The following is a 26,966-nucleotide window of genomic DNA, read 5'->3' as shown; positions in this document are numbered from 1 at the left end:
GTTCCAGCTTTGCCTTCAGACATCAAGCAATTGAGCTGCTGAAAAGGAGAGAACCATTATTAGCTCTGCTATATCATTTAGCTAAGTTATTGCTTTCTGTACATAAGAAAGAGGTTTTGTTAGCAATATTCTTTCTTTTTCTTTTTTTTTTTTTTTACACCTGACATTGTGAGGTAAATAAGCCCATGAAATACTCTGCTGATGCAAAAGGGACAAGAGAAATTCTTCAACTTAAGTGTTCTTCTAAGTATTGTGCTGTGAAGGACTTCCCACTGCCCTGCAGCACGATTACTTTGTGCTGCTTGTACCTTTTCTATTTTACACTGCTGTGATGCTTATCCCAACTAGCTCCCAGCTCAGGAGCATCCTTGCTGTAGGCTTCTTCTTTGGACAGCTGAGCAGAGCAGCCATCCTCCTAGTGATTCAGCTCTTAAATAGATTCATTTATATTTTGGAAGTACATCTGTGTCTCCTTTGATTCTGGAGGGAGCCCAGGACAATGCCACTCCTCAATCTGATACCTCAAGCACCTTAAAATCAGGGAAATTGCATCCAGATGCAGACAGTTAAAGTACAAGAACATGTTTATAGTTGGAAGTGCATGTGACATATGAACTCAGGAGGATAATCATAAAAAAAATAGCAGAGAGTGAATACAACACAACTGTTTTTGCTAAGATATTATACATGTTATCTCACACTAGTGGAAAAGGCTATGGAGCCATTGTAACTATGAAAGTGTGTCCCAATTTTCACAACCAGCCTCCAGCAATAGATGAGGATCTCACCAATTCTCATGCTCCTCCAGTGCCCCTTGCCACTTCCTGACTCACATAAATCCCCAGTCCTGTCAGTGTACAAGTTGTCCACAAACTCCCCATGCACCGTTTTGGTTCCAGTCTTCATTTCAGGTTCATGAGACTCACAGCTTCTCTCATCAACCTTAACGTAACCATCTCTTGCTGCTCCAGCCATCTCCTGCAGGGCCCCCCAGCAGGTACTGTATAAAGTCCTATTTTTTTTCTGAAGACTATTTTAGAGACACAGTCTCCTTGTTGTCCTCTGGACAGCAAATATGGTCATTTGAAAGAGACCTTCTTGGAGACCTCCCATTACTACCCATCGCAGATCTGAGGGCTACCTCAGCTGGCAAACTTCTGTTGGTCTCCTCATACAGGATTTGTTTTCCTGTTCAACAGCTCTGACATTTTAAACAAAGCAAGCCCCTGCCCTTCAGATTAATAGTCCCCTTGCCTTGCTGAAAAGACAACTTTTGCAAATGTGATTATTATGGCTTCTGTTTACAATGACTTCTTGATAAACAGTTGGATGACATTAATTGCTTTAACTTCCACCATTAATCCTGATGGTTATTAAATGCCAGGTTTAAGCTTTGCTTTTTTTCTAGCAGTCCTCCATTCCCAAAGGGATGTGAGGTGATGGGATCTTGGCAGTGGTTTCCTCCAGGCTGAGGGGTCTCTGCAGGCTAATGATATTTCTCTCTGCCCACCACAGGTCCTGTTTTGGGGTGTCCGAGAGTTGAAGAAAGTCCAGCTCCTCTCTGTAGATCGCCCACAGGTTCTCATTGAATGTGCAGGGAAAGGAGTGAAATCCTCTGTCATTCAGAGCTACAAGAAAAATCCCAATTTCAGTGGTCTTGCAGATTGGTTTGAAGTGGTATGTACAGCATGCTGCACCTTGCCTGGCTGTTCCCTGATTAGGCAAGGTGTTAATTACTAATTTTCCTCCCTTCTTGTCAAATAATTTCCTCTGTGTCTTGATTAAATACTAAGGAACACCAGTTCTCATGCAAAAGCTACTGATTTGAAGATGCTTTAAAAGACTTCTGCTACAACTGTATGATAAAAGATGATGTTCCTCGTGTTATCTCCCAAATAGCAAGGAAATACACTGCAATTAGATTTTTACTGATAGGCTGGAACTTGCTGGCAGATAACAGGGATATTTTTAGTACTTTTCCCTCTTGCTTTCCCATTTTACAGGGTAGTGCTCAATTTCCTGCATTTTCTTTCAATTCTTTTAATTTTCCTTTGTGTGTTACTGGGCTATTAAGAGGATTGATCATTTCTGGCTCATGAGCACTGGACCTTTTCATATTGTAACACTGTTATGGACTGGAAGTTTAATTATCACCTGTTGGCTGTGTTATACACTTTCAGTGGACAAAGGACAGCATCAGAAAAAATGTTTGATTTGTTCTAGTTGCTAGCATCAAGAGAGAAGAGGTTTATTTCTAAACCAAAAGGATATCAAAACACCAACCTGAACACTGAAATACAATTGCTACTGTATTTTAAGCTTCCATGGTACATCACACATCTAAAGAGCTGTTTTCCCTTCTGTAATTCATCCTGTAAGTCATGTAATCACCCAGTGTCCACATCTCATGGTTGGGCAAGCTGAGGCAGATAGGGTTAATAGCCTTCAACATAGCAGCAGCAGCTTTAAGACTCAGAACTTCCAACACAGCATTCATTCCTTCCGAAGGTTCCTGATTCTCCCAGTTTACTGTAATAACAAGAGATGCTCACCCATGGCAGCATGGGACTCGGCTCAGTAGCACAGTCCGTTTGGTCCATTCTGTATTCTTAAAGACAAGGCCCTCTCCAGACGTCGCAGCAAACTGTGGACAGAACTATACTGCCTGCGTTCCATGCATTTTGAGTATGTTAATAGCTGAGGAGGAGAACTGAAAGAAGAGTAAAAGCTTCAGTGCTGTGCCCAACGAATATTCTACACATGTTCTGTGTTCTCTAGCAATTCTCACACTGTTGTCTGTCCTCCTCCACCAGGAGCTGCCTGAAAATGAACTCTTGCATCCACCACTAAGCATCTGCGTGGTCGACTGGAGAGCCTTTGGGAGGAGTACTCTTGTTGGAACCCACACCATCAATTGCCTTAAGCAATTCCTGTGTAAAACCCAGTTGGGTCTTCAAGCTACACCAAACAGACTAGACATTGTAGAAATTGAGGAAGGTAAATGTCCAGTTCTGACCTAAATAAAAAGACAAAGGGCCTACTTGGAAGCTAGGCATGTACATTAGAAGATTAGATTAGCTACATTAGGCATGTACTTAGAAGATACACTTTACTGTGTTCAATGTAGAGTCAAAACCTTAATAATCTGATCATCTGATGATCACCAAGTTTGATTATAGCATTTCTGGCAACATGTTACCTAACTTGCAAAGGTTTAATTTCAGCTTCACCTGAGTCATCCCAGCCTGCTGAGTTATGTCAAGAAGAACCATTTTTAGCTGATCACGTCTATGCTGAGGTGGAGCAGGGTAAATGTACAGTGATAGAGCCAGACTCATATCTCACCACACTTCCTGCCACTGAAGCAGAGCACTCTGCCTCTGAACCAGAGAAACAGAGAAAACAGAAGGTGGGTATAGCTGAAGCTGCTAGCTAACTTTCTTAGCCCTTTCTTGTGAAATTGTAATCTCTCACTTATCTCAGCATAGAGATTCTGGGTGCCAATGTGAACAGCTGCACTGTCTTGCTGACCCCTGAGAGAAAAGTTAGCAATGCACTTTTGACACCACCAAATTTCATTATTTCCATTTAATAGATTCTTTCTTTCTTTTCTTTCGTGCTAGACGTTCATCTTATGGGCAAGTACTACTGAAGTATTAGGATTTTTGCTTTCCCAGACTTGGATGATCTATTTAATTGCAAAACTCTCACTGTGAATGATTGCTTCTGTGTCCATGGCATTTAGACAGGGATGAAAGCCCCCTTGTATTAGATGATGTACAAACATGGAGCAGAAAATCTGTTTTCAAAAGATGTTATAGTCAAAGTATAAAACTGGTGTCAGACTGTGGACAGAAGAAGATAGGAAAGTACAGTTCTGGTCAGTATGGAGTTTACAGTACAGTATATGCTCTAGATTGTACACATTATTTTTTGTTCAGATTGCACACCCTCCTCCTTTCTCTGCAGTTTCTCTCATCAAAATCTTTCTTTTATTAACAACAATAAAAGCAGAGGGTGCAAGACTAAGTTTCATTTCAGAAGCTGTTTCTCTAGCTACATAAAACATGCTCCTTTAACCTTTGATATTTCAACAGTCAGATGTTTCTAGCATCCTTCATAATAACCAGATCAAAGAAACTGCAGGGACATCTACTTCCCTTGAGGTACACACCAGTCTGGATCATTCATCTGGTATCAAATAATTTTAATGTATGACAGCAAAGGATAGTAAGAAAAGAGTCCTAAAGGGAACCCCATAATTTAACCATTCTTTTAATATTAATTATCATTCCCACTTACCTCTCTATTATTCCCAATTATCTATCTTTCCTCCAGCCCCCCGAGCCAAGCTGATGACTCTCCGTAAGGGTGTAGGATGAAATATTGTATTTAACAAAGGCCAATTTTTAGGCAACGATGAAGTTGGTAAGATTTTCCACTTGGTCAGGTCATCTTCAGGATCAGATTTTAGCATTTTGTAAGAAAAGAAGAGCTAAACTGCAGCATCTATTTGGATTCTTTCTCATTCTGAAAGGCTATAAAGTAATAATGGGAGGTCTTAAAATACTTGCAGACTTAAGTGGGAGAAACCAATTTCTGGCTGAATGTTTGCATCCCTTAAAATATCATTACTTATTTCTCTGTGTTGATTGGCCTGTTGCATGGGTTGCTCCTGTGGCAAAGTCTCAAATGTTCAAAGTTTTGGCATCATCAGCAGGTAATATGGAGATAGCTTTAATAATGTGATGATCGTGATGAAGTGTCTTGGAATAAAAGAAAGAGTAGCTAATTCAAATTACATTTTATTTAGCCCCCAGAGGTTGACATTTTCATCATATACATTTTTTCCTGCTTGATATCGTGAAGCAGGGGATTAGTTTTAATCTGTCCTAGAGTTAACAGTGTTTTCCCCATGCTTTGATAGGATATGAAAAAATCCATCCGACGGTCAACAAAGAGGAGAAAAAGAACAATTGCAGATGAATCGGCTGAAAATGTTGTTGACTGGTGGTCGAAATACTATGCTTCTGTGCTCAAACTGCAAAAGGTAAGTCCCTCAGCGTGCCCAAAACTCTTATGGATAAGGTCAATGATTCCTTTCCAGTATCAAATTCATAATAAGGAGATTGTCCATCATCTTTTTTTTTTGAAAGGCAAAAGGAATTTTTTCCGGTGAGGGAAAACCTGAAGACAGTAAGTAAATTCTTTGCATTTTTCTATTATTTTGTATGAATCCTGTAATTCAAATCTCATGCACAAAGATTTGCAAAGTCAAAGTTATAAATGATAGAAGGTGGAGATTATCCTAATCTTAAATTGCATTTCTAACAGGGTTAAAAAAGAAGCTTCTCTCAATTTTGAATCCATTTAGAATCAATGATATAGGAACAGCTTCTGCTAGGAGACTCTGTAGCTATGTGTGTTACTTCCATAGCTGAAAAGCTTTGTGTCTAGCTCAGGTTCTAGCAGAAATACCTTGCACAAGAATCTGAAAGAATTGGCTAGAAATAGGTTCTCTGTGTGTGTATATGTATACGTCTCCATACATATATACTCTGTGGCTTAACAGGTCATTCCTCAGAGTTCTAGAAGGTTGTTTGTTTTTGTTTTTGTTTTTTTTTAATTTGGACAAACGTGACTGTTTGAGCAGTCTGGGAAAGAAGATAAATGTTCACTGTTTACACAGAGCTGCTATTCAGAATTAAACTATAGCAACTTCCTATGCCAAAGCTGACTGCACTTCACCAGTGATTGAGGTGATTTCTCTTTTAAAGGAGGTGTTGAGATTGCTCCGGATGGAAGACAGGACCTAAATGTCAGATGGTATCAACCTGGAAATAGCAGCTGACAGTGTTTCACTGATCATCAAGGCTGCTGGGAGATGAGGCAGAGATCAACTTGAGTGAAACTGGCTTACCCACATGGGGGAAATATTTAGATAGCAAACATTCTGCAAAGGTGTGGTGTTCACTTACAACTAGAAATTTGCTTGACGTTGTGACATCCACTCACATGCTGTTCAGGTAGTTGAGGCATATTGATTTTTCCTGATGAATTCAGATCTTGTAAATTCTCTTTTGATAGTTTTGTTACATATATTTACCTATCATAATAAATATTATACATACAAGGCAGCACTGGTAGAATATAAACATATCTATTTCTAGACATTTAGTGATACCAAACACACTTGAACTACTCAAAAGTAGGCAGTAAGGTAAACTCAAAATCCAGCTTTCAGCCAAAGAACTGAACCATCTCGGTGACATTTTTGAGGACTCACACTCTTTTTGTTGGAAAGTCCCCACTCAATGTTTGGAGTCTGGCTTGAGGCTGGTCAGATACACGTTTCTCATACTTCTAGGCTTTCAGAAGTTGAGAAACACTCTATTTTGTGATAGCTTTGAGCTGAAGTACCAGTCAGCCTCAATGCCAGCTTCCAGTTTTAAACAAGCCTTACATTTTACATGAAAGCTACTAAGATCTGTTAGTTTGAGTCTGGGAGGTATCAGGCAGGAAGGAAAAGGTTGTTCTGAGAGATGACCAGCATGAAAGGAGTGATACAGGACACCATCACACTTGATCCACCAAGCTCATCATGAAGGATGTTAGCCAGAGAGCATAAAATGCCACCTCCCTTCTTGGGAGGAGCAGTGGGAAAAGACAGGACCCTATGCTTGTCAGTAGAAGAATGAATGGAGAAGGAATGAAAGAGACTCTTTAAAAATGTATTTTGCATTCTTATCTTAAACATTTCATGTGCTTTGCTCACTAAAACCTACATGGTACCATGAAATCTCTGCAGATAAGCAGATTTCTGACCACATTACATTGATCATAGAAGAGGAGCCAGACAAAAAGAAGAAGGATAAGACATTGAAATGGAAACAGAAAGAAACTCCAAACCTTGCAACACTGCAGGTAAGAGAGAAGTAAGGCTGAGAGGTAAAGGCTGCTATTCATCGTCTCCCCAAAGCTTGACATCAGCAGCTGAGTTTAGCAAAGATTCCTTAAATTCATTTTAGACACTTTAAAATTAATGAAACACACCAAATGATAGGGATTAATGCACATCAGCCCATGGGGCCCAGAGGAAACCAGGGTCTCATAGGGCAGATGTGTCCCACTTGGCCTTAGACCTTCAATTTACCAGTATAGACACACCCAGAAAGACAAGTCAAAATTCAGTTTTGTTGCTCACCTGTAAACCCCTGAGTTTGGAAATTCTGAATTTCATGTTGGAAATACTACAGCCTATTAAGATTAACTTAAAAAAGAGTATGAAAAGCATCACTGCAGTTGCTAGTGCATCCTCCCTAATGGGGAAGCAATATTCAGCTCACATTAGATTTGGTTGGGTAACGATAGAAGGAATTTAAAGAAAACTATATGGGTTATGCAAAATGACTGGAGAGAAGAGGAGGTTTGAAAAGATTAGGACTGCTTGGACTAGACTGTAGCTGAATAAAAGTGAATTTGAAACTGCTGTTTCCATTTTTTAACAGATAGAACTAATCTAGGCCCTTCTATTTCACACTGAATAACACTTCATAGATTACAGGGGGAGACGGTTAAAGAAAAACCCCACATCCTTTTAAAAAATATTTGGTTATTTTACCTATCCTAAAGCTCTGTCCCCACAGCACTTTATTACTGTCTGCTTTGCTCTCATGTTCTGACACACTAACATAACAGAAGGGGTCAGGACATCCAAGGCACACTGCAGAGAGGAGGCAGAAGTGAAGAGCAGCACAACCACACTATTTTTCCCCCACAGCAGTGCTTACAGATATTCATCCTGGCCCTTCCAGAGCCACATCTACCTGCTGCATTAATGTGCTGTTCTGTAGCAGGGAAAGACTTTGTTAAGGACAAAACTGCTCCTGTTTTAAGTGGAGAATTAACTTTTTCCCTCAAGGACTTTTGCAAAACCTTGATTTTATTAAAATGTGAATTTTGAGTCAAATGGATTTCTAGTCATCCTGTAATAAAAAGGTTGCTATAAATACATTCATTGCATCACAAATAATAAGCATTCTTCTATTTTCAAAGATTTATGAAGGAGACTTGGAGAGTGAATTTAATAACTTTGAGGACTGGGTGAAAACTTTCCATCTCTTAAGAGGAAAATCTAATGACGAAGTTCATGCTGACTCTGAAGATAGAATAATAGGAAAATTTAAGGTGAGCTGTAATGTTGGTTAAATGAGTAATGATTTAGAGCATGCATATTTCAGGTATACCAAAGACAAAGGAAAAAGACATTGACAGACTTCTATAAATAGAATTATCTCTTTTATTTGATCTAGAGTCATGTTTTTCCTTTCCCATTATCTGATAGATGAAAGCAGCATCTAGCACCAAGTGTTCACCGTTGTTTTGAAACAAGGAATTACAAAAAAAAGTTTTAAAACACACAAAGGGAAGAAGAGATATATTATGTAGTCCAGATTATGCAATTTATCATTGCAAGATCAGTTACAGTAACTTGTATGTAATTTTAAGTAATTTAAATGAAGCTCCTTAACAGCTACTCCAGTTGGAAACAATTGCACAGTCTGATCCAGGGCACTATTAGGCAATCTGAAAACATAGTTCAAGGCATGAATAATGTTAGTAGGATTTCAAGCTCTTTGTGGTTTAGAGGAATTGATTAAATTCACTCATACCTCAACTAGTTTCTGATGCAAATTTCTGTCCAATTTACTTGGCAGTTGCTTTCAGGCAGTATAAACTACTTGGCAGCATTAATCAACATTGATTTATATGAGTTTTGCAGTGGCTGCAAAAATGCAGTTGGAGTCCAGTCAGACTGTTGCAAACCTAACCCAGTGGAATTATCAATTTGCAAATATATAGCTAAGGGCAAAATATTATTTTTAGACCATTAGTACTAAGAAAAACAGGTTTTGAATACCTGCAGATGTTAGTCCTTCAAGTAACAAAACAGAAAGCCAAGAGCACGCAAGTACTTCTTGTAGTCATCTAGATGTGATGACAGTACCATGTTCTAGAGCAAAGACAGTTTAAAGAAGATGTTTAGGGCACTGAAGCCTGTGTTCCTTTGGAGTGATACCACAAAATGTGTTGTGTATAAGTATGTCCTGCAGTGCAGGCTGCAAGAATGTTTTGTTTGCATTCAGAGGGTTGTTTTTGTATTGCACTTGATCTGTTTTCAAAGGAGATAAAAAACATTGTGTTATCAGGGCTCCTTCTGCATATACCCAACTCCTGAGGATGGCAGCTTGCTAGATGGAGGGCAACCCCGAATCCTGCAAGGGATACCACCAAACCACTCTGTCAAAGTCCTCATCAGGGTTTATATTGTGGCAGTAAGTAGACAGAAGTTCTTTTAACCCTGAAGTAACTTAGATGTTATCAACTCGGTTTACTTCCAGTGTCTTTGCAGTGAAGCTTATGAAAATCTGTTTCATGTTGTAGAAAGTGGTATTCAGAGTCAAAAATGTTGCAGATTCCTCATGATCAACAGCAAGACTGGAGAATCACTTCACTTGTTCAGACTGAAAGAGCTAGACATAACTAACATAGTATGGACAACCTGTACAGCCACATTATGCAAATGAAGACAGTTTGATTCAAAATTACACACATTTAAACAAAACCTCAGTAAGGGGGAAATGGGAGTATATTTTCTGAGGGCTGTGAGTTGTATGTCATCAAAGTGGTAGATGTTCTAAATAAGTTATGGGGTGGAAGAAGAGGTAGAAATAAAGAGGACAAGATGAGAGAGCACGATCTTAAAAGTAAAAGGGCTAGAAGGATCTGATATTTCAGAGAAACTAGACATTTTCAGGTGATCTAAGAGAAGAATGGCATGCAAAGAGACAAAAGCAAACAAAACAGAAGAGAAGAGTAAAAAGAAATCACTTTATTGTCTTCATACAAAGAGTTCCAAGCCATCTTGCAAGGACAGTCTGAAGAGCTGTATTGCACTGTTCAAGGATCTGGACAGATACTTTTGGGAAACCTTTCCTGAATCCTACACACACTTGTGCAGCCAGCTTCTTCCTCAGTGTTGCTTCTCCTGCTCATCTCTTTTTCCATCTTAGAGGTGGGACAGCACTTATATCTACTCCATCTTTGCAAGCCCTTTTCTCCTCCAGATTATCTTTTCACAGTACCCTGCAAAGCCAAATGCCAGATTTTATACTGCATGAGACAAGCAAAACCCCTGCACTTAACACCCAGGAGTGGGCAGGAAACCCATGGTCCTGTGTCATGAACATGCCAGATTTAAGCAAGCTTCTTGAGGTCACAGTCTTTCTTTCTCACAGGCATTTAACCTCAGCCCAGCTGATCCAGATGGAAAGTCAGATCCCTACATTGTGCTGAGACTGGGCAAAACAGAAATTAAAGACAGGGAAAACTACATCCCCAAGCAGCTAAACCCAGTATTTGGAAGGTCAGTAGTGGCTTATTTTCTTATTCAGTGGTGATTTCTGCTTTATCACTTGCCACCACTATTGCTGTTGCTAGTTTACTGTTACAAAGTGTTTGTTATAAGCTGCTTTCTGCCTGAAAATTATTTCATTTTCATACCAGTCAAAACACATCATAGAAGGCAATCTGTGAGAAGTTTTGCAAAATTATGCATGAGAGGAAATGAGGCAACAAATCGTCTTGTCTGTGCAAATTAATGTAACTGTTAAGTTTAAAGTGAAATAAATAGCAGCACAGTAAAGTGTGATTTCACAGTCTTTGTTGCTATTTCATGTTGAATATAGTGTCAAATCTCGTAATTTTAGGACTAGGACACAAAAATTATTTTTTTGAACCTACACAGCTCTCTGAATGGGCTATACTGGAGCAAGCTGTCAGTAAACACCAACTTTGTATTATCAATGCTTTCTACTTATTTATAATGTTAATAGTAATAGCTGTGATTTTTTTTGCCAGTAAGTTTTCCTTGTTTAAGAAGGTTGAAAATGTTCTGAACTGGGATGGAGTAATTCTGTAAGAACATTAAGACAGAGAGACTATACTAGGTTGGACTGAAAGGCCCCTAGGCCAGGGTCCTGTCTGCAAAAGCAGAGACTTAAAGAAAAAAGTGTAAGGAGAGAAGACAAGAAATGAATGGTCCCTCCACAGCATGACATCTCAGCTTCTGAGATTTAAGCTCTTCCTTAGTAAAGGCTGCAACTGAACAATCATTATAAGCTGTGAAGCACAGGCTTTATAGATGCTTATAGATAGAATGGGAAATTGCCACTGTTTGTTTTGGACAAGGTTAGGAATGGGCTGTTCATTTAGATAGTCCTTGCTGCTGGTGCAGCCAGTGGAAACACTGGGGTGAAGGGACCAGCAACTCCTTTGCAGCAGTAACATCAGTCATAGAAACCACCTCTTGTCATCCTAGAAGCCATGATCAACATGGCACCACCAACCTCTAGCAGTCTCAGAACATATTCAAACTACTCTCTCCTCCAAAACCTGTTGCTACAAAACTGACTTGGGCCACTTTGAGAAAAAGGACAAAACTCATCCTTTAGGAGACAGAGCTCAGTTCTGCCTGTGCTTTGGAGAAATCTGGAGCCAGTATTGTGCTGATGAGGGTGTCCTGTCTTCCACTAATTTGTCAAATCCCTTTTAAATTAACTTTTATATTTTCAACTTTCCTAAACATCTCAAAACAGCAATTCTTATCTCTGAAAAGTCCGCTAAGTGAAAAGGGAGTTCTGATCTTTGCTTTGATGAGACCCGCTCAAAGCTTTTGCCTGGTCATTTTGTTGAGTGCACCTAGATCCCTACATTCGATATTTAACTTGAAACTTTTGGAAGAAAACAGAAAAGACTTAGGTGTTCTTTCTGGGGATTCTGAAAACCATGTGAGAACTCTTACATACAACTTTGTTAGCTGTGTAATTTCCCTATTTCAATCTCTGTTGGTTTTGGAATAAACCTTTTCAGCTGACCAGCTCCATCCCTCCGTCTACTGCTGATAGGAACAATTTTAGAACTGTACAGTGTGTGGCAGGGAAGTAGGAGAATGAAAATACTTTTGCACTGTGTGTTTCCAGTATGTTCAGGTATTTCATTGAATCAAAAAACACTACTAAAAAAACCCCCACTGCTTATTAGAAGAGACACTGTCCACATGTTGTTTGTACAGTATTCATTAACTTAGTCTTATAGGCTTCAGAACTAATTTGACTAAACATATGTCTCATTTTTTGCTGTAGATCATTTGAAATCCAAGCCACATTCCCCAAGGATTCCTTACTCACAGTCCTGATCTATGACCATGACTTCGTGGGAACAGATGATCTCATTGGAGAGACTAAAATTGATTTGGAAAATCGTTTCTACAGCAGGCATCGAGCTACCTGTGGGTTACAAAGTCAATATGAAATGTAAGTACCTCTTCAGACAGCAACAGAGCACACAGTGAGTGACTTGACTTGAAGGAGAAATTCCAGATGTGGCTAAATATTATGCTTTCTCCAGCACAAAATTGTCACAGGAGGTATTTTAATTAATTAAAATTGGGTAGCTACTAGCCTCAGTAAGAAGTGGATATTTTAGAATTAACAACACAATTTGTTCACCAAGTATTTTAGATAGTAAGCAGCTTGTGTATAACATACCTGCTGGATGAACTGCCTTTGAGGAAGTGTAAGGGGAAAATGGAATAAAATCTGTCAGAGGAGTTATGACTAGGCTCTACTCTGCTCTTCATTATTCATCTGGAACTGGAGGGCTTGCAGCAAGGCCAGTGGCACTGGGGGGAGTGGTAGCAGAGAGGGTCTGCTGGCATGGCCTCTGCAACAGAGGTGGGTCACACGGTGGTGGTATTGAGCTCCTGATCCCTGTCATACAGCTGCACTGTCTGCAGAGATTAGTGCAGAGAAACTAAATCTAAAATACCTCAGTTGCTCTGGGGTGGGACACTAACCTGGGAGATGTGGGTTTGGGGTCCTATGATTATTTATTATCTACAAACAAAGGGTGGGCAACATAAAAAAGCAATCCAGGATCATAGACCAAACCCCAAGACTTCCCTTGCCAGCTCAGCCTCCAGTGTGAGGTATTTATGTGCTTGTTTCAGGACCCAGATAATCTCAGCCTCTCCTCTGTCTGTGGAAGCTGCATAACACTTCTCCTTTAATGGAGGTAGAACATGTAGACTTGAATACTTTAGGCAGAACAGGGAATGAACTCTGGTCCTTTCTTTCTTAGAGAGCATTCCAATGCCTGGGCTCCTCTGCCTAAGCTTTGGGTAAGACTGCATCAACTTCTCCTGTGTTTCAAGTGAAAAGACTCACTGGCCTCAGGACCTAAGCAGATAGAAGGGGTGTCTCAAGTAAGAAGTAGTGCAACTGAAAGGAAGCGTTTGGCTGAGCAGATGTCAGGGCCAGTCACTATGAAGCAAATCTCTGCATGGGAAGTCCTGATTTGCCAGTGCACTTTGCTGAAGGAGCACCTCACCCATTCATCTTCAATCTCTGTTCCCTCCTTGCAGAGAAGGGTACAACGCGTGGCGAGATGCAACCAAACCAAGCGAGATCCTCACTAAGCTGTGTAAGGACTACAGAATAAGAGGACCCTTCATGCGGCCAGGAGAGATACAAGTAGGAACAAAAGTCTTTAAGGGACAGACAGTCTTCAGAGAAGATGAGAATGGTAATGAAGCAGGTCATCAGTTTTTAATGGCATTGTAGCATTACCAAGAGCCCTTCCAAGCTGTAGCTGGGGCCTTGCTGTGCTATACACTCCAAAGTCAGATTACTGGAACTTGTCTCTGCTTTGAAATATAACTGTGATGATGAAGTCTGTGTCTGTATTAGGTATTGTTGGAGCTTAATTGTAGAGAATCTGTAGGATGAGACAGTTATTGCTGATGATCTATAATCATCCCCACAGTAGGTGTTGGGGCATACTTTGGAGTAGCTCCTGCCTGATCCCCAGGATTTGTTGAAGTTCAGGGGACCCTCTTGAAACATATCTTCTGGCTTAGTTTCATCTGAAAGGAGTGCAACTTGCATGCTCTGAGATCCTTCCACATGGCAAATCAAGGCACGAGAAGTCAAGGAGAGTGTTTTAAAAAAATATATTCTCTGTCTAAACTAAACCAGTAGTGTAGACAGACCCAAGAAAAGGGAGAAGTGAAATATAGATGTCAAGTGAGTTACTCAAGGCCAGAAAAGTCTCTGACCACAATTAGGTTCCAGGTCACTTACCTACGAGTCCTACTGTACCTACTTGGCTTTCCTCTGTTTTTTTTTTTTTTTATTCCTCTTAACTATTGCTCTTCTGAAACATTTAAACAGCACTCTGTAAATACAGATATCTGTGGGGTCCATGAATCCAGAGGGCAGAACAGAACTTGCTTTCAGACCTCCCAGATTAAAAAAGAAGTCAAAGCTACCTGGAAGCTGAATGTGTGTATCACATGAGGGTAGAGTAGGACAGAGCTAGCAGTGAAAAATGTCCCTGCCTGTGTCAGGGGGGTTGAGCAAGATGATCTTTGAAGGTCCCTTCCAACCCAAACCATCCTATGATTCAGTTTTATACTTAGGTTAAGTAAAAGAGATGTCAGGATGGAGACTTCCAAGGTGGAAAAAAAGGACCTGAACTTGGAGACAATAGTGGATGCTGTGGCAGTGTAAGGAGACCTCTACTCCCTTACCTGTGTTTATTCATCTTTGAGCAAATTTCCCTTGGCAGCCACAAAAAATAGCTCACACCTTGAATGCTGCTAAGGTAACACTGTTGGAGGGAGGGCTGTTGATCCATTTTTGGTTTCTTGGCCTGAGAGAGATTTATGACTCAAGTATTGCTGTTTGTTTTCCTCACTAGTAGATGACTGAGTATCAGCAAAAGGATCTCTCAGTCAAAATTCTGGTTCACTAAAATGAGCTGCAGGCAAACTGTCATCAGACAAGATGATGGAAATCAGAAGCAAGGAAATACAGAACCAGATGGCAAAGTCCAAAATACTTATGTACACCAGTTTTTTGACATGTTATAAATAGTTTACAGCATACAGTCTTCTGCATAATCCTTATTCAGATTGCTGTTCTGAAAAGTACATCTGGGTCCTTATTTCCTGCTGGGTTTCTGAGCTGGTAATTATTTGGATCTGTAAAACTAACAAAGACAACAGATTTGAGCTCTGGAGTATTGAAAAGGAGAAGCAGTACCATTTCCACTTTACATGTGGAGAAAATGACACTTAAGGGCCTTACATCCAGCTTTAAATTGCAAAGGAAAGAATAATGTAGCTTTGCTTTAGGAGCATAGAAGTGGAATGGAATGGAATGGAATGGAATGGAATGGAATGGAATGGTTGGAAGGGACCTACAACAATCATCTGGTCCAACTGCCTGACCACTACTTCCAGCTAGTCTAGGACTACCTGTAACCAACGGGAAGAAATAGGCATCTTCAGAGGGTGAAAACAATCTTTAGAAGTGTATCTTAGAGAAGACGTGGGTTATCATGGGACAAGCTCTATCTTTGTTATTGAGGCTGCCTGAATGAGTAGCCCAGGTGAAAGGCCTTGCTTTTAACTGGCTGAAATCAGATGAAATACATCACATCTCAAACCCATTTCAGTGCTCATAACCATGTGGTCATCCTTCCTCACTCTCTGAGCCATTTTGAAGGGTTTTATGACTACTGTTTAGAACAAACAAACCTTCTGTCACCTGTCAGCAACTGAGAGTTAGCAACACCCACAGGAAAAGTGGTAACTGTTTGCTGACACAATGAAGTCTTAACTTGCTTCTCACTTGGGTGCTTCTTTCCTAATGTAGGATATATCCCTCTTCAAATGTCTGGGTTCCTTTTGTGTAGAGCCCACACAAAAAGGAAGGAAAGAGAAGCTCAAGAGCTCAAAAGGCTTTCTCTGCTTTCCAGTATTCTTTCTACTTTGAATATTAGCACTAGCTCTTCCTTGATGTGCCATTCTGTGGGGTCTCCCTTCCTTCAGTGTCCAAGATGAGTTAATCAGGAGGTGATATGTTCTTGCCCATGTCAACCCTCTTCTCTTGAGGTGTGATTTGGTTCTCCAGGAGGGTCTTTTTTGTTGCCATCACAAGGCAAAATGAGATGTGGATATAATTATTAGTGCCTGTTTACTGTCCGCTCTGTCAAAATCCAAGTCTCCTTGTCTTTCCTGAGCTGTAAAAAAGCCTCGCATTTGCAGTTTTCTCTAAAAGTGTTCACAGATTTCTTCCATCTCACTGTTAGAAGCTGCTGCTGTAATAGTCAAATGATTCACTGTGTTTTACAGATAAAACTGTTGCCTAAGTGTTAATCTTCCAGTTACCTGGTGGGTACCCTTATTTACATGAGTTAAATGCATTTCAAGACCCTTCTTTATTTAACTGCGATACATAAAACCTTCCTTTTAACTCAAGCAAACTTTTAATGATCATCTTTAATAATTAATGGAACATATTATCAAAGAGTTCAACATTATAATTCAGCTGTCTTTGTTCTTTTTGTTTTACTCTTTTCTATAGAGGAGCCAGTTGAATCATATGAGCATCTCTCCTTAAAGGTTTTACGTGCTTGGGAAGAAATCCCTGGAGCTGGATGCAAACTGGTCCCAGAGCACATTGAGACTCGGCCTCTCTACCATAAGGATAAACCAGGCATGGAACAGGTATCTGCAAAATTACAGAGATTATGCAAAAATATCTGCAAAATTACAGATTATGTTGTAGCACACGAGACTGTACATACATGAGACTTTCCAGTATCAATTGGAAATTGTCATGCATGTATGTATACAGGCACTTACCTAAATACACAGTAGTCACACAATGTGTAACTGCATTATTTTCATTCTTTTAAAATGCTTTAGTTGATTAAGTTAACACAAACTCTGCTTGTATTTAGATTTTGGTTCTTTCTTTCCTTTCATCATGTACTATTTTTATATGGATTTTACCCTGAAGTTGGCAATGTTTGAGCTCAATTCCAACTTCACTGAATTCCTGAGAGACTGGTAGAATACAAGTATGAAAAAACTACATTGTACAGTAATATTACAGATGAAATCATGGTTACAGGATAGTGAGCTGGTTGGTGCTTATAGAAGAAGTGGTGGTTTTGGACATCAGAACTACATTTAAAGCCTTTAAAAGTCTCTCTAAGGCTGCAGAGATGTTTATCTCTTTGTTTTCAAGGGTCGTGTACAGATGTGGGTCGACATGTTTCCTAAAGATATGCCTCTGCCAGGACCCCCAGTGGACATTTCACCAAGAAAACCCAAAGGGTAATAAATACTCTATGCTTTACTCCCAGCACAGTGGCTTAAATCTTCAAAGACTGAGTCTTTCTTAAGTGTCTGGAATGAACCATAAAAAGAACTATCACAACAAACTTCTGTGATCCTGAGAAAAGTTTTCTGAGGTTCACAAGACTCGAAGTCAAACAAGAGCATCTAGTTTGGTCTCCTCCATTCAACAACTGAAGGAACTGTTGGTGATTTTTTCCTCAAGTGCTATCACACACCTCTTTTAGAAAGATACCCCTTTTTCATAGAGAGAATGCAGGTGGCTCTAGGCAAGAGTCCCTTAATAATCCTGATGTTATAATCCACTAGTTGAGCTGAAAGAAGTCATTCTGGTTTCACCACCTCTTTCAGCAAGATAACTTACTTGACCCTGGTTGAGATCTTTAATCTGATGGAATAGTATTACATCTGTTCGATTTCCAACACTTCATTCAAAGATAAGATAAATACATACAACAGCAACAGGTAGAAGAGACACTTCTAGAATAAACTTCTCTCAAATTTTACAGGTACTCATGCTGCTTTATATGCCACAGTACACATAGTTCTTTAAGCTAATTGATAGTTTGTAAGTGAAACACAAAAATGAACAACAGAATTCTCAGCCCATCCTGTATCAGCTTTATTTTAGCAACGCCCTTCCTGAGAATTTTACATCTGAAACAGCATCAAGTACTATTCCTGTATTATTTGTTTGAACAAGAAACAACATAATATAAATTCGTTTCTTTTCCTTTCATTTCACAACAGCCAAGATTTGACAAAAATAAGTCTATGTAACAATTACTTTCTTCAGACCATGACTCTCTGTAAAACTCATTAACAGTAAGAATTTTCCCATCAGAAAGTTTTAAAGCTAATACCACAAACCCATATTGTTGCTGTCATTTTTGTAGTCTGCAAATGCAGGGGTAAATGTTGTCAAACTATTAATTATGAGAAAGAAACTAAGCATGCAAAAGCAAGTTACACATTTTGCTGAGAAATGCATATTTGCTACAGCAAAACAGGCTCCAACCTCCATAAGACTTCAAACACTTTGTGGAAATATTTCTTTTGATGATCTTCAACTAAACAAGACTCTAATGAAGCATTGCAGATTACAATTTCTTTGGCTAGTGCAGAGGCTTAGTATCCATGGCCAACATCTTAAAAGCTCCATGACCAAGGGCACGTGGTAACTTCTGGGGCAAATTGTTTCACACCTGAGATTGAGGCTATTTGCATGAAAACACATATGTTGGTGTTCTCAAACGTAAGTTTTGCGGGTTTTTATTTTGAGTCCATACAATGACTCAAGGCATACCTAAATTTTTGAGTATCAATCTTTTTATGTCACCTGCTTCATCTATATTTAATTTCAAACTTCTAGAGCTTTGGGTGGCCACCATAACTGTCTGAATATAGGGAGTGGAAAGGATGGGAAAACTTTAATTCCTTTTGCTCTTGCTTCTTAAGATGGCGGCACTTGTTTAAATGAAAGTGTCTCTAAACAGTACTTCTCTTCCCTTTTAATGCACTGAATTGCACTATATACAATGTTTTTAGACATTTCTTCTGAAAAGTGTCTCCCAGGGAGGTGTGGTTTTTCTTAGCAAGCTGTTCAGTGCTTTTGAGGCTGTTCTGATGGTGTTGTTCAGATCAACTTTACCTTGTTTCACTACAGCATTTTTGTGAAAAGAATTGAAAAACAACAAGCACATAAAAAGCAAGGAATTTTCCATCCCTCTGAAGGCAGCAGTGACCCCCACTGTCATCTGGCATACTCCAAGAACTGAGAGAAGCCACCATCCCCACTCTATCACTAGACTTTTGTAAACAGAAGAGGCCTGAGGCTGATGCTATTTTAAGAGTTTTGCACAAATACAACACTTCTCAGTTTATAAAAGAATGATTTGATAGAGGTTTACATTAGTGTCTGACCAGAGCTTGAGTGTACACGGACCTACTTTCTTCTTTTTTTTCAGTTATGAACTGAGGGTAATAATATGGAATACAGAGGATGTGATCCTAGAAGATGAAAATATCTTTACAGGGCAAAAATCAAGTGACATCTATGTAAAAGGGTAAGTTCTTCAAGACTTGTCTTCAAAAGAACATGTAACGTTTCATTCAAAAATCAGACCAAAAAAGTATGTTGTAAGAATATCCAATAAACTATTTCTGTGATTTTGGTACTTTGCTCTAAAAGCCTCCCCAGATTACTTATCTATATTGGATACTATTTTTTTTTTTTTTAACCTTTTTTAAAATCAAGTAATTAAAATTATATAGTTACTTCCTGCTCAGGCAGAGATGGCACAAGAAGCAAACCAAGCCCACAGTTTAGCAAAGGGAGATCAAGTGCTTACAGAACTTCAACCGTAAGAGCTTACACCGATGCAGAGAAGTTTGGCATAATAGAGAAAAGGGAATTATGGCTACATTAGAAACAAGAAAGTAGATGTTTGCCAGGCTATTTCTGCTGGAAACATTTTCTAACCCCATGGGGGGAGTATGTGTGGGTGACTGACCATAGCCATGCCAGGGAGAACATCACATGGGCACTTTCTGCTCTCCATCTCCTTCCTGCTGCAGACAAAATGCCTGTCACAGCTTCACAGACGTTACTGGGGTAATCATTAAACATATGACATAAATAAAGTGAAAAGAGAGAGTGCAAAAGGGGACCTTGACACTCAAACCAGTTCTTTGCTGAGACTGTAGCAGGCTACTTCTTAAAATTACTTGCCTGTTTTGGAGTACTGCTTTGCACTTTCTACTTCTAAGCAGGATTTGAATGCAGATACTAGAAAAGGGTGGACAGAAATTATGGTATAAGTGGCAGTAGGAAGCATTAGATCTCTCAGATGTGAAACTGGTCTTGGAATTCTTGCTGTGTTTCCACTACTAGAGAGTGAGCTCGGTATGCCAATATGAATTGTATCATTGTGGAGTCCTTGAAAAATCTGAATTTGTGGAGTGCTAGGCATATGGAAAAAGAATTTCACTAAAAGGTCAGCCAATGACCAAATGCAGAGGAGGGAGCATTGGGACTGATGGAGCAGGGAAGGGAGGATGTTTTCCACTTTGCAGGTTCTGAAAATCACGTGAACATACTAAGAAATCCAAAGAAAGCACGGAGCAGTCTGGTATTAAGTCTTACTCCGGTGTAGGGTATATCTACATGCATTTTATCATGGAAACTTGCATTAGCTCTGACCAAGCTGTGTGGGGCACCAGGAGTGGTACGACTCCTTTGGAGCAGGTTATGTTAGCCCAGGTGAAGCACATGCCAGTACAGCCACAGGCCCCCCAGGCTGCTGCAGGTGTGGTTATTGCACACACACTGGCTGAGCAAACCTTCCCTTGCAGTTCCCTGAGAGGAGCTACTCCCAAATCACCGATGTTCACACAGATATATCCAATTTAGCACTAGCTAATGTGTTCAGAGCAGTAGCAGAGTAGCTCTGAGAAAGCAAGACTGGGGAAATAACTAGGGAGGCAGCCTTTGTGCTGAGCTGTGTAACTCTGATGGGGAAAGCCAGTAGTGGATAACTTTTTGCTTCTGTGCCTTAATGATGAAGACACATATCTTGTAATGTTCAGAGAGTGCATTTGACGCCGAATCTGTCACCAGGCGTGGATTTGCACTGGGGACAGTGCGGTGCTTAGGATCATTACTGGTTTTCCCAATTCCTTTCTGAAATAATGGGGCTTGAAAGGGAAGGCCACTCTTTGGATGCATCACAAAATTGCTTATCTTTACTCAAGCTGTGATAAATCATCTTCAGAACTAAAACATACTTAGCCAGATCATTACCTCAGTGTAGCTCTTCAGAAGAGAAGAATATATTTAGGAAAGTGTTGTCCTTTTCTACCATAGCATCTCACATCAGATGAGGTGCACACTGTAGCATAAACTAAGAAATCACAAGAAAAGAGGAAGACTTCTCCAGCCATACTTATGCTATGTTTATGTTCCCAAACAGCAATTGCAAACACTTCAGACTCTAATACCGAGCACTGAAATAATTTTTGGACATTGACACAGAGTTTATTAGTGTGGCACAGCACGAATGCAGGGTGATTAGTAGCAGATAAATGATTGATGTTGTCTTTGCCTGTCCCAAAGAAGACAGATGTCTTGGCCAGTAACAAATGGCCAGCTGGTATTTTGGGGTCTGATTGAAATAAAAATCATGTTCTCACTCTCAGCTTTTGATCATCACTGGCCTTTGCTGCAGCTTGTGCCACAGCTGGGAGGTGGCTGACATCCCTGAGCCAGGGCTGTTGTTGCATGTCACAGTGCTGGACAGTGTGTTGCATCTTACTGATTGTGTAGGAATTAGTAAATGATCATGCCTGCCTGAAACCAAATAATGGCAACAACAATTCCAGCTCCTCTGGTGACAGCTGTACTCTCCCCTATGTGCTTGCCATAGGTGGATAAAGGGCCTGGAAGAGGACAAGCAGGAGACAGATGTTCATTACAACTCCTTGACAGGAGAGGGCAACTTCAACTGGCGCTTTGTGTTCCCGTTTCACTATCTCCCAGCAGAGAAACAAATGGTGGTTAGTAAAAGAGAAAACATATTTTCCTTGGAAAAGACAGAGCGCAAAATACCTGCTGAGCTGGTGCTCCAGGTGTGGGACTTTGAAAGACTCTCTTCAGATGATTTCTTAGGTAAGTATGCAATGGATCTGCCTGAATTTCACCCAAGGTGTCAGCAGACCTGTATTTTTTAGACGTATGTGCAAAGTGCTGTCTGAGACCCAACTCTTGCTTGTCTTTCTCTGTTGTGAACTTACACATTTCTTGAAGAGGGAATAATTAGGAATTCAGATGCCAGGGCAATCTGGATGAATTACTGACAATACAGAGAGATCATCAGCTCTGAACTTTGGCTCAAGCTGCTTCATTGTGCCATATAGCTCATCTGGAAGCTGCTGTTTGAATGCCATCATGTCTGTCTCATCTCTGAGTGTTATCACATTACTTCTCCCTCCAGGCACCCTTGAATTGAACTTGAATGGGTTCCCTCGAGCAGCAAAGACAGCCAAGAGCTGTGACCTAGGCATAGTTGTGGGAGCAAGTGAAGAAAACAAGATCTCCATATTTCAGCAGAAGCGTATCAGAGGCTGGTGGCCTTTCATCAAGGCTGGGGAGCTCACGGTAGGCAGCTCACTACACTTGAACAGCTTTTCTCTGGGACTGATATACTCTGCAGAGTTCCTGAGACAGATACTAATTTGGGATATGACATCTGAAGAACTAACACCACTTGCAATCTATAGGACTTCTATAGTTCCCCAGTGATTTGGTTCAGAATCAGGACACTGTATTTTTTCTTTGCTTTTTTCCATTGTTCACCTCCCAGCACAATGGATGGGTAGAGTTGAAAATCGGGTGTTTCCAGCCAACTTGATGTCAGCTGAGGAAATCCTGGGAGGAATCTCATCTGCTTATTGTTTCTGTACTATTTATTTCTCACTTCAGCTAGGGCTAAGGAACTGATTTTGGAGTCTACCATTATTCTCCTTGCAGGTGACACATCTCAGGTAGAAAGAGCACAGTCCCCTCTTCTTGTTCTCAGTAAGCCAACATTTATTTATTCAGGAAAAAAATCAAAATTTCTAAGCATTTGTTTGTTAGTTGCATAATTTTATAGAACACTTCCTTTAAAATGATAGAGTTGCTTTTCTGTCAAGATGGGAAATCTCTTCTTTGTGTGGCAGGGTGGCCTTTCAGGACCCTGTTAATTGGAGACTGTTGCTTTCTGGAAATGATGCTTCAGTGTCAATGACTTAACTCACCTTGACTGTTTACTTGGACCTGGTAGTTGGAATGCAAAGGGCTATGACAGCTTCCTCAAAACTCTACAAGACTTATTATGTTAGTAGAACCCCAGGAAGAATATAAATACATCCACAAAAACTTTCACTTGCTCAAAGCCTCTAGCATAAGGCTTGCAGCAGAGTGTAAATCTCACTCAGGATGTGCCTAGCCATTTATCTCAGAGTTTGCTGCTGCAGCTTCCCTTCACGGTGTTGTAATGTTTTCTGTGTATAATATGGAGCTACGCTGAAATTCTCAGTGTTTAACACGCCTCCATTTTTCCTTTAGGAGTCTTTAAGTCTCCTTTGTGCTGTTACAGCAGTGTAGGGATCCTCAGTGTAAATGAAAGACAGCTCTGATCCTCTGTTTCGCAGGTGGAGTGGGTGTACCCAGGCATGAAGTACATCCCAAATTAACTCTGCATGTCCTCTTTCTGGCATGTCTACATGAAACAAAGCATGAAGCAGAGCTGTGTGAGCTACTGAAGAAAAACCCAAGCTGATGTGCTCTCATGGCCACAGAGCACTGTGGGAGCTTGGACCCAAACCTGGCCATACCTGCAGCCCAGTTCTGAGACTGCTGTGGTTGGGGTCATTTTAGGTGCATCCAGATCCCTGTGAGGACACAGATCAAGAGCTACAAACTACCTTCCTGTAGTATTGTTTGTAGTAGTTCTGTAGTAGTATAGCCCTCTACAAATTCACCTGCTTTGGCCCTGTTTTCAGGGCATCTCCCTCCTTCTCAAGACTTTCACTGATTCTCCAAATGTTTTGCTAAACCTCACCCATCTTTCATATTTCTGTCCATTCCAGAAAGAATGTTTTAATAAAAAATGCCATCTTCAAGTTCATTGCCTTCTTCAGATTGAAGGTTGCTATGTACTTTCCATGGATTTGTGAATGGGCTTCACTTCCAAATCCCTGCTTTTCCTCCATTTTCTCAACTCTAGTACAATTGATTCTTTTCCTCCCAGACCACTTTCATTCCTTGATTCCCTTGTCTTCCACACTGATCCCTTTTATCTGCATCCTTCTTTCAGCTCAGTTCTGTGCTAAATCCCAGCCACTGGCCATAGGGTAACACTTTAAGTTTTGATGTCCTCAAAGATACAGGGTTGGAAAATAACACATACATGAAAAGCCATTTGTCTGTTTTTCATCCATCACAGATTTTATGAAGCTGATTTGATTTATGTACTCTTAATTGTTGCTGGAATATTTAAATCTCTGCTTTTATTTTAAATTTTCCTTTGGCCTAATTAAATCTATAGTGGAGATAGTACTGCAGAATGTACCTGGCTGAACATGAAAAAGAAAGAGCATCTCTGTGACCTAACACAAAGAGAAATATCAATTTGTTGCTGTGAGTGCAAGGGAAAAACAAATATTTAACTCATACTTAGGAAGCTCTAAGTTCCATAGCAGAAGTTACAGTTGATACTAGGAGTCTAAATAACTCAGGTTATATATTTCTACTTCCAAGAAGTAGCAGACATGATCTTTTGTAAGTGCTAATTTTTTATTTGTCACTAAATAAGCTCTAATAACTTGTCACAATGAAAACAATCAGTAAACAAGCAGTTACACTCCATCATGACTTTTCTTAGTTCTAGAAATTTTCAGTCAGTTACTGCTGAACAAAGCTGTCCTTTTATCACAGCTCTGGATATCAACTGGCCATCCATCAAGAAAAGTTGCTCTGAATCTGCCTGCCAGATCACTATTCTTTTCGCCTGAATAGAGCTCTAGGACTGCATGGTATTTTCTGCACACAAGTGTCATTTCCAGCCATCTTCCTTTTGTGAGCTGGGACCCCAAAACTCAGCTGCTCCAGCACTTGCAACTGGCTGAATTTCCTCCCATTGGTGGACTACACCTTGTCCACATCAGCAATGCAGCTTCCAGCTTGGCCATTCAGCTTTGCCAGGATGTGAGAGAGATATATGACAAGTCTTTTCAGATGCATTAGGTTATAATTTAGGAAGCAGAAAATATATTTATTAAGAAAACATTCTACCTTTCTTTCCTCATAGTCCTTGAGCATAAATCAGGAATTTGGTGTCTGGGTTTTCCTTTGTACTTTCTCTTTATCTGCAAAACCTTTGTCTTATTTTCTTTAATCAGTTTTCTTCACACTCAGCTGGTTTTGTAATTTCTCTGCAAGCTGAGTCTTGCTCTGATTTAATGATAATAACTTGGCATTGGAAGCTTACATATAATATCTCTGATCCAGGGGAAGGTGGAAGCTGAGTTTCACTTAGTCACAGAAGAAGAAGCTGAGAAGAATCCAGTAGGCAAAGCTCGAAAGGAGCCTGAACCACTGGAAAAACCCAAGTGAGTAGGAGCACCTTCATTAAACAAGCTGGGACAGATGTTCAGCAAGAGGTGGGGAAGAGCAGGTCTCCTTGCTCCTCTCCAGCCTTTTCTCCTCTTTGCTGATGTAACATGGAGCATTTGTCCAGCTTGTGCATTGCCTGGCTACCGGCACTCGTAGCTAGCAACACCTACAATGCCTTCCTCTGGAAGCCCAAATAAATTGCATTGCTGCACATTTGTCCTCAGCTAGAGTTCACATGTGAGCTTGTTCCATAGCTGACCTGGCACATGATAACCTTTTAAATTGTTATAACTTATGCGTGCACCTAACACCTCGCTTTGGTCATCTGTAATGATCAGATGGTTTATATTTATTATATTTATGAGCATAACTATCAGTCGTTAATGCTTAAGTTCTTTAAAATGACTGTATGAAATATTTTCTATAGCCTTTTTTTTTTTAATGTGAGTGTTAGGAGACAGAGTCTTATTATTAGGAAACAAGAATTTTGGATATTAGGAAAAATTTCTTCACTGAAAGGGTTCTCAATCATTGGAACAGGCTGCCCAGGAAAGTGGTAGAGTCACTATCCCTGGAGGTATTTGGAAGACTTGCAGATGTGGAGCTTTAGGGACATTATTTAGTGGTGGACTTGACATTCGGGTTAATGGTTGGACTCAATGATCTTAAGAGTCTTTTCTAACCTAAATGATTCTGTGACTCTATGATTTTAAGAATTATCTGCACACATTTAAAGGTGTCTTAGTTGCTCCATATCAGTGGAAAACTGACCCCTGCATATATCTAGTTATTTTTTCATAAATCAATTACTTGCAGATAAAGGTACGTGAAATATGAAAATCAGGTCATACAGGAATGATATGACTTCAACAAATCTATTTTTTTTTGTACTTCATAATCAAAGAATGAAGATACTTATATTTCAACATAAAACTTTTTAATGATGTTTTAAGTGGTTTAACAAAAGCAGATGATCTAGAAGGAACATTTTATCTTTCCGTATTTGTCACATTAAAAAAATACTGCCAGCTGAGATATTTGCACTCAGAAAAAATGTACTTGTAATCTATTTTGGTTCAAGTACCTTGTTCTACTAAAGTAATGAGCTACATTAAAAAAAAAAAAAAAAAAGAGCAAGAGAGAGAGAGAGAGAAATTACTGTTATATTTCCTGCTACCAAAGCTTCTAAAAATCAATGACTAGTCATAATGTCAATCATTGCACATTCTGTTTCATTTTGTTGGTTTGATACATACCTCAAGATAAACACGAAAAAGTGAAAAACAGCATACAGGTGGAATTACCAGTACCCTCACAATGGGTACAAATTTAGCCTGAAAATTAGAGATATCAAAGAATTGGTGAAAACTAGCTTTGGAAAGACTTTAATCAATCATTTCACCTAACATATTTACCCCAAGGCAGGATGAGGTAGCTATGCCTGACAGATGTAAAAAGATTCAAAAGATTCCAAATAATGGAAACTAAAGAACTGTCTTGCAGAGAAGAGAGGACTGGGATAGCTCTGAAATATATGTGGTG

General features: G+C 39.8%; 1 protein-coding gene across 1 annotated transcript in view; it reads left to right on the top strand.

Moving 5' to 3' along the window:
* The window catches only part of FER1L6 (fer-1-like family member 6), a 63,196-nt gene that overhangs the window by 33,273 nt on the left and 2,957 nt on the right, over window positions 1-26,966 (top strand). The window contains exons 23-39 of the mRNA XM_008946405.1: window positions 1,516-1,677; window positions 2,814-2,997; window positions 3,225-3,409; window positions 4,928-5,050; window positions 5,157-5,196; window positions 6,809-6,924; window positions 8,056-8,187; window positions 9,210-9,335; window positions 10,299-10,426; window positions 12,204-12,374; window positions 13,484-13,644; window positions 16,491-16,633; window positions 17,160-17,248; window positions 19,237-19,335; window positions 21,694-21,935; window positions 22,261-22,424; window positions 25,320-25,420. Coding sequence (XP_008944653.1) covers window positions 1,516-1,677; window positions 2,814-2,997; window positions 3,225-3,409; window positions 4,928-5,050; window positions 5,157-5,196; window positions 6,809-6,924; window positions 8,056-8,187; window positions 9,210-9,335; window positions 10,299-10,426; window positions 12,204-12,374; window positions 13,484-13,644; window positions 16,491-16,633; window positions 17,160-17,248; window positions 19,237-19,335; window positions 21,694-21,935; window positions 22,261-22,424; window positions 25,320-25,420 — 2,366 coding nt within the window. The remainder of the gene's footprint in view (window positions 1-1,515; window positions 1,678-2,813; window positions 2,998-3,224; window positions 3,410-4,927; window positions 5,051-5,156; window positions 5,197-6,808; window positions 6,925-8,055; window positions 8,188-9,209; window positions 9,336-10,298; window positions 10,427-12,203; window positions 12,375-13,483; window positions 13,645-16,490; window positions 16,634-17,159; window positions 17,249-19,236; window positions 19,336-21,693; window positions 21,936-22,260; window positions 22,425-25,319; window positions 25,421-26,966) is intronic.

The sequence above is a fragment of the Merops nubicus genome, unplaced genomic scaffold, assembly GCF_000691845.1.
Source record: "Merops nubicus isolate BGI_N331 unplaced genomic scaffold, ASM69184v1 scaffold6128, whole genome shotgun sequence".
Taxonomy (NCBI): Eukaryota; Metazoa; Chordata; class Aves; order Coraciiformes; family Meropidae; genus Merops; species Merops nubicus.
Note: the sequence above shows the minus strand (reverse complement) of the source record. Positions and strands in the feature narration are given on the sequence as shown.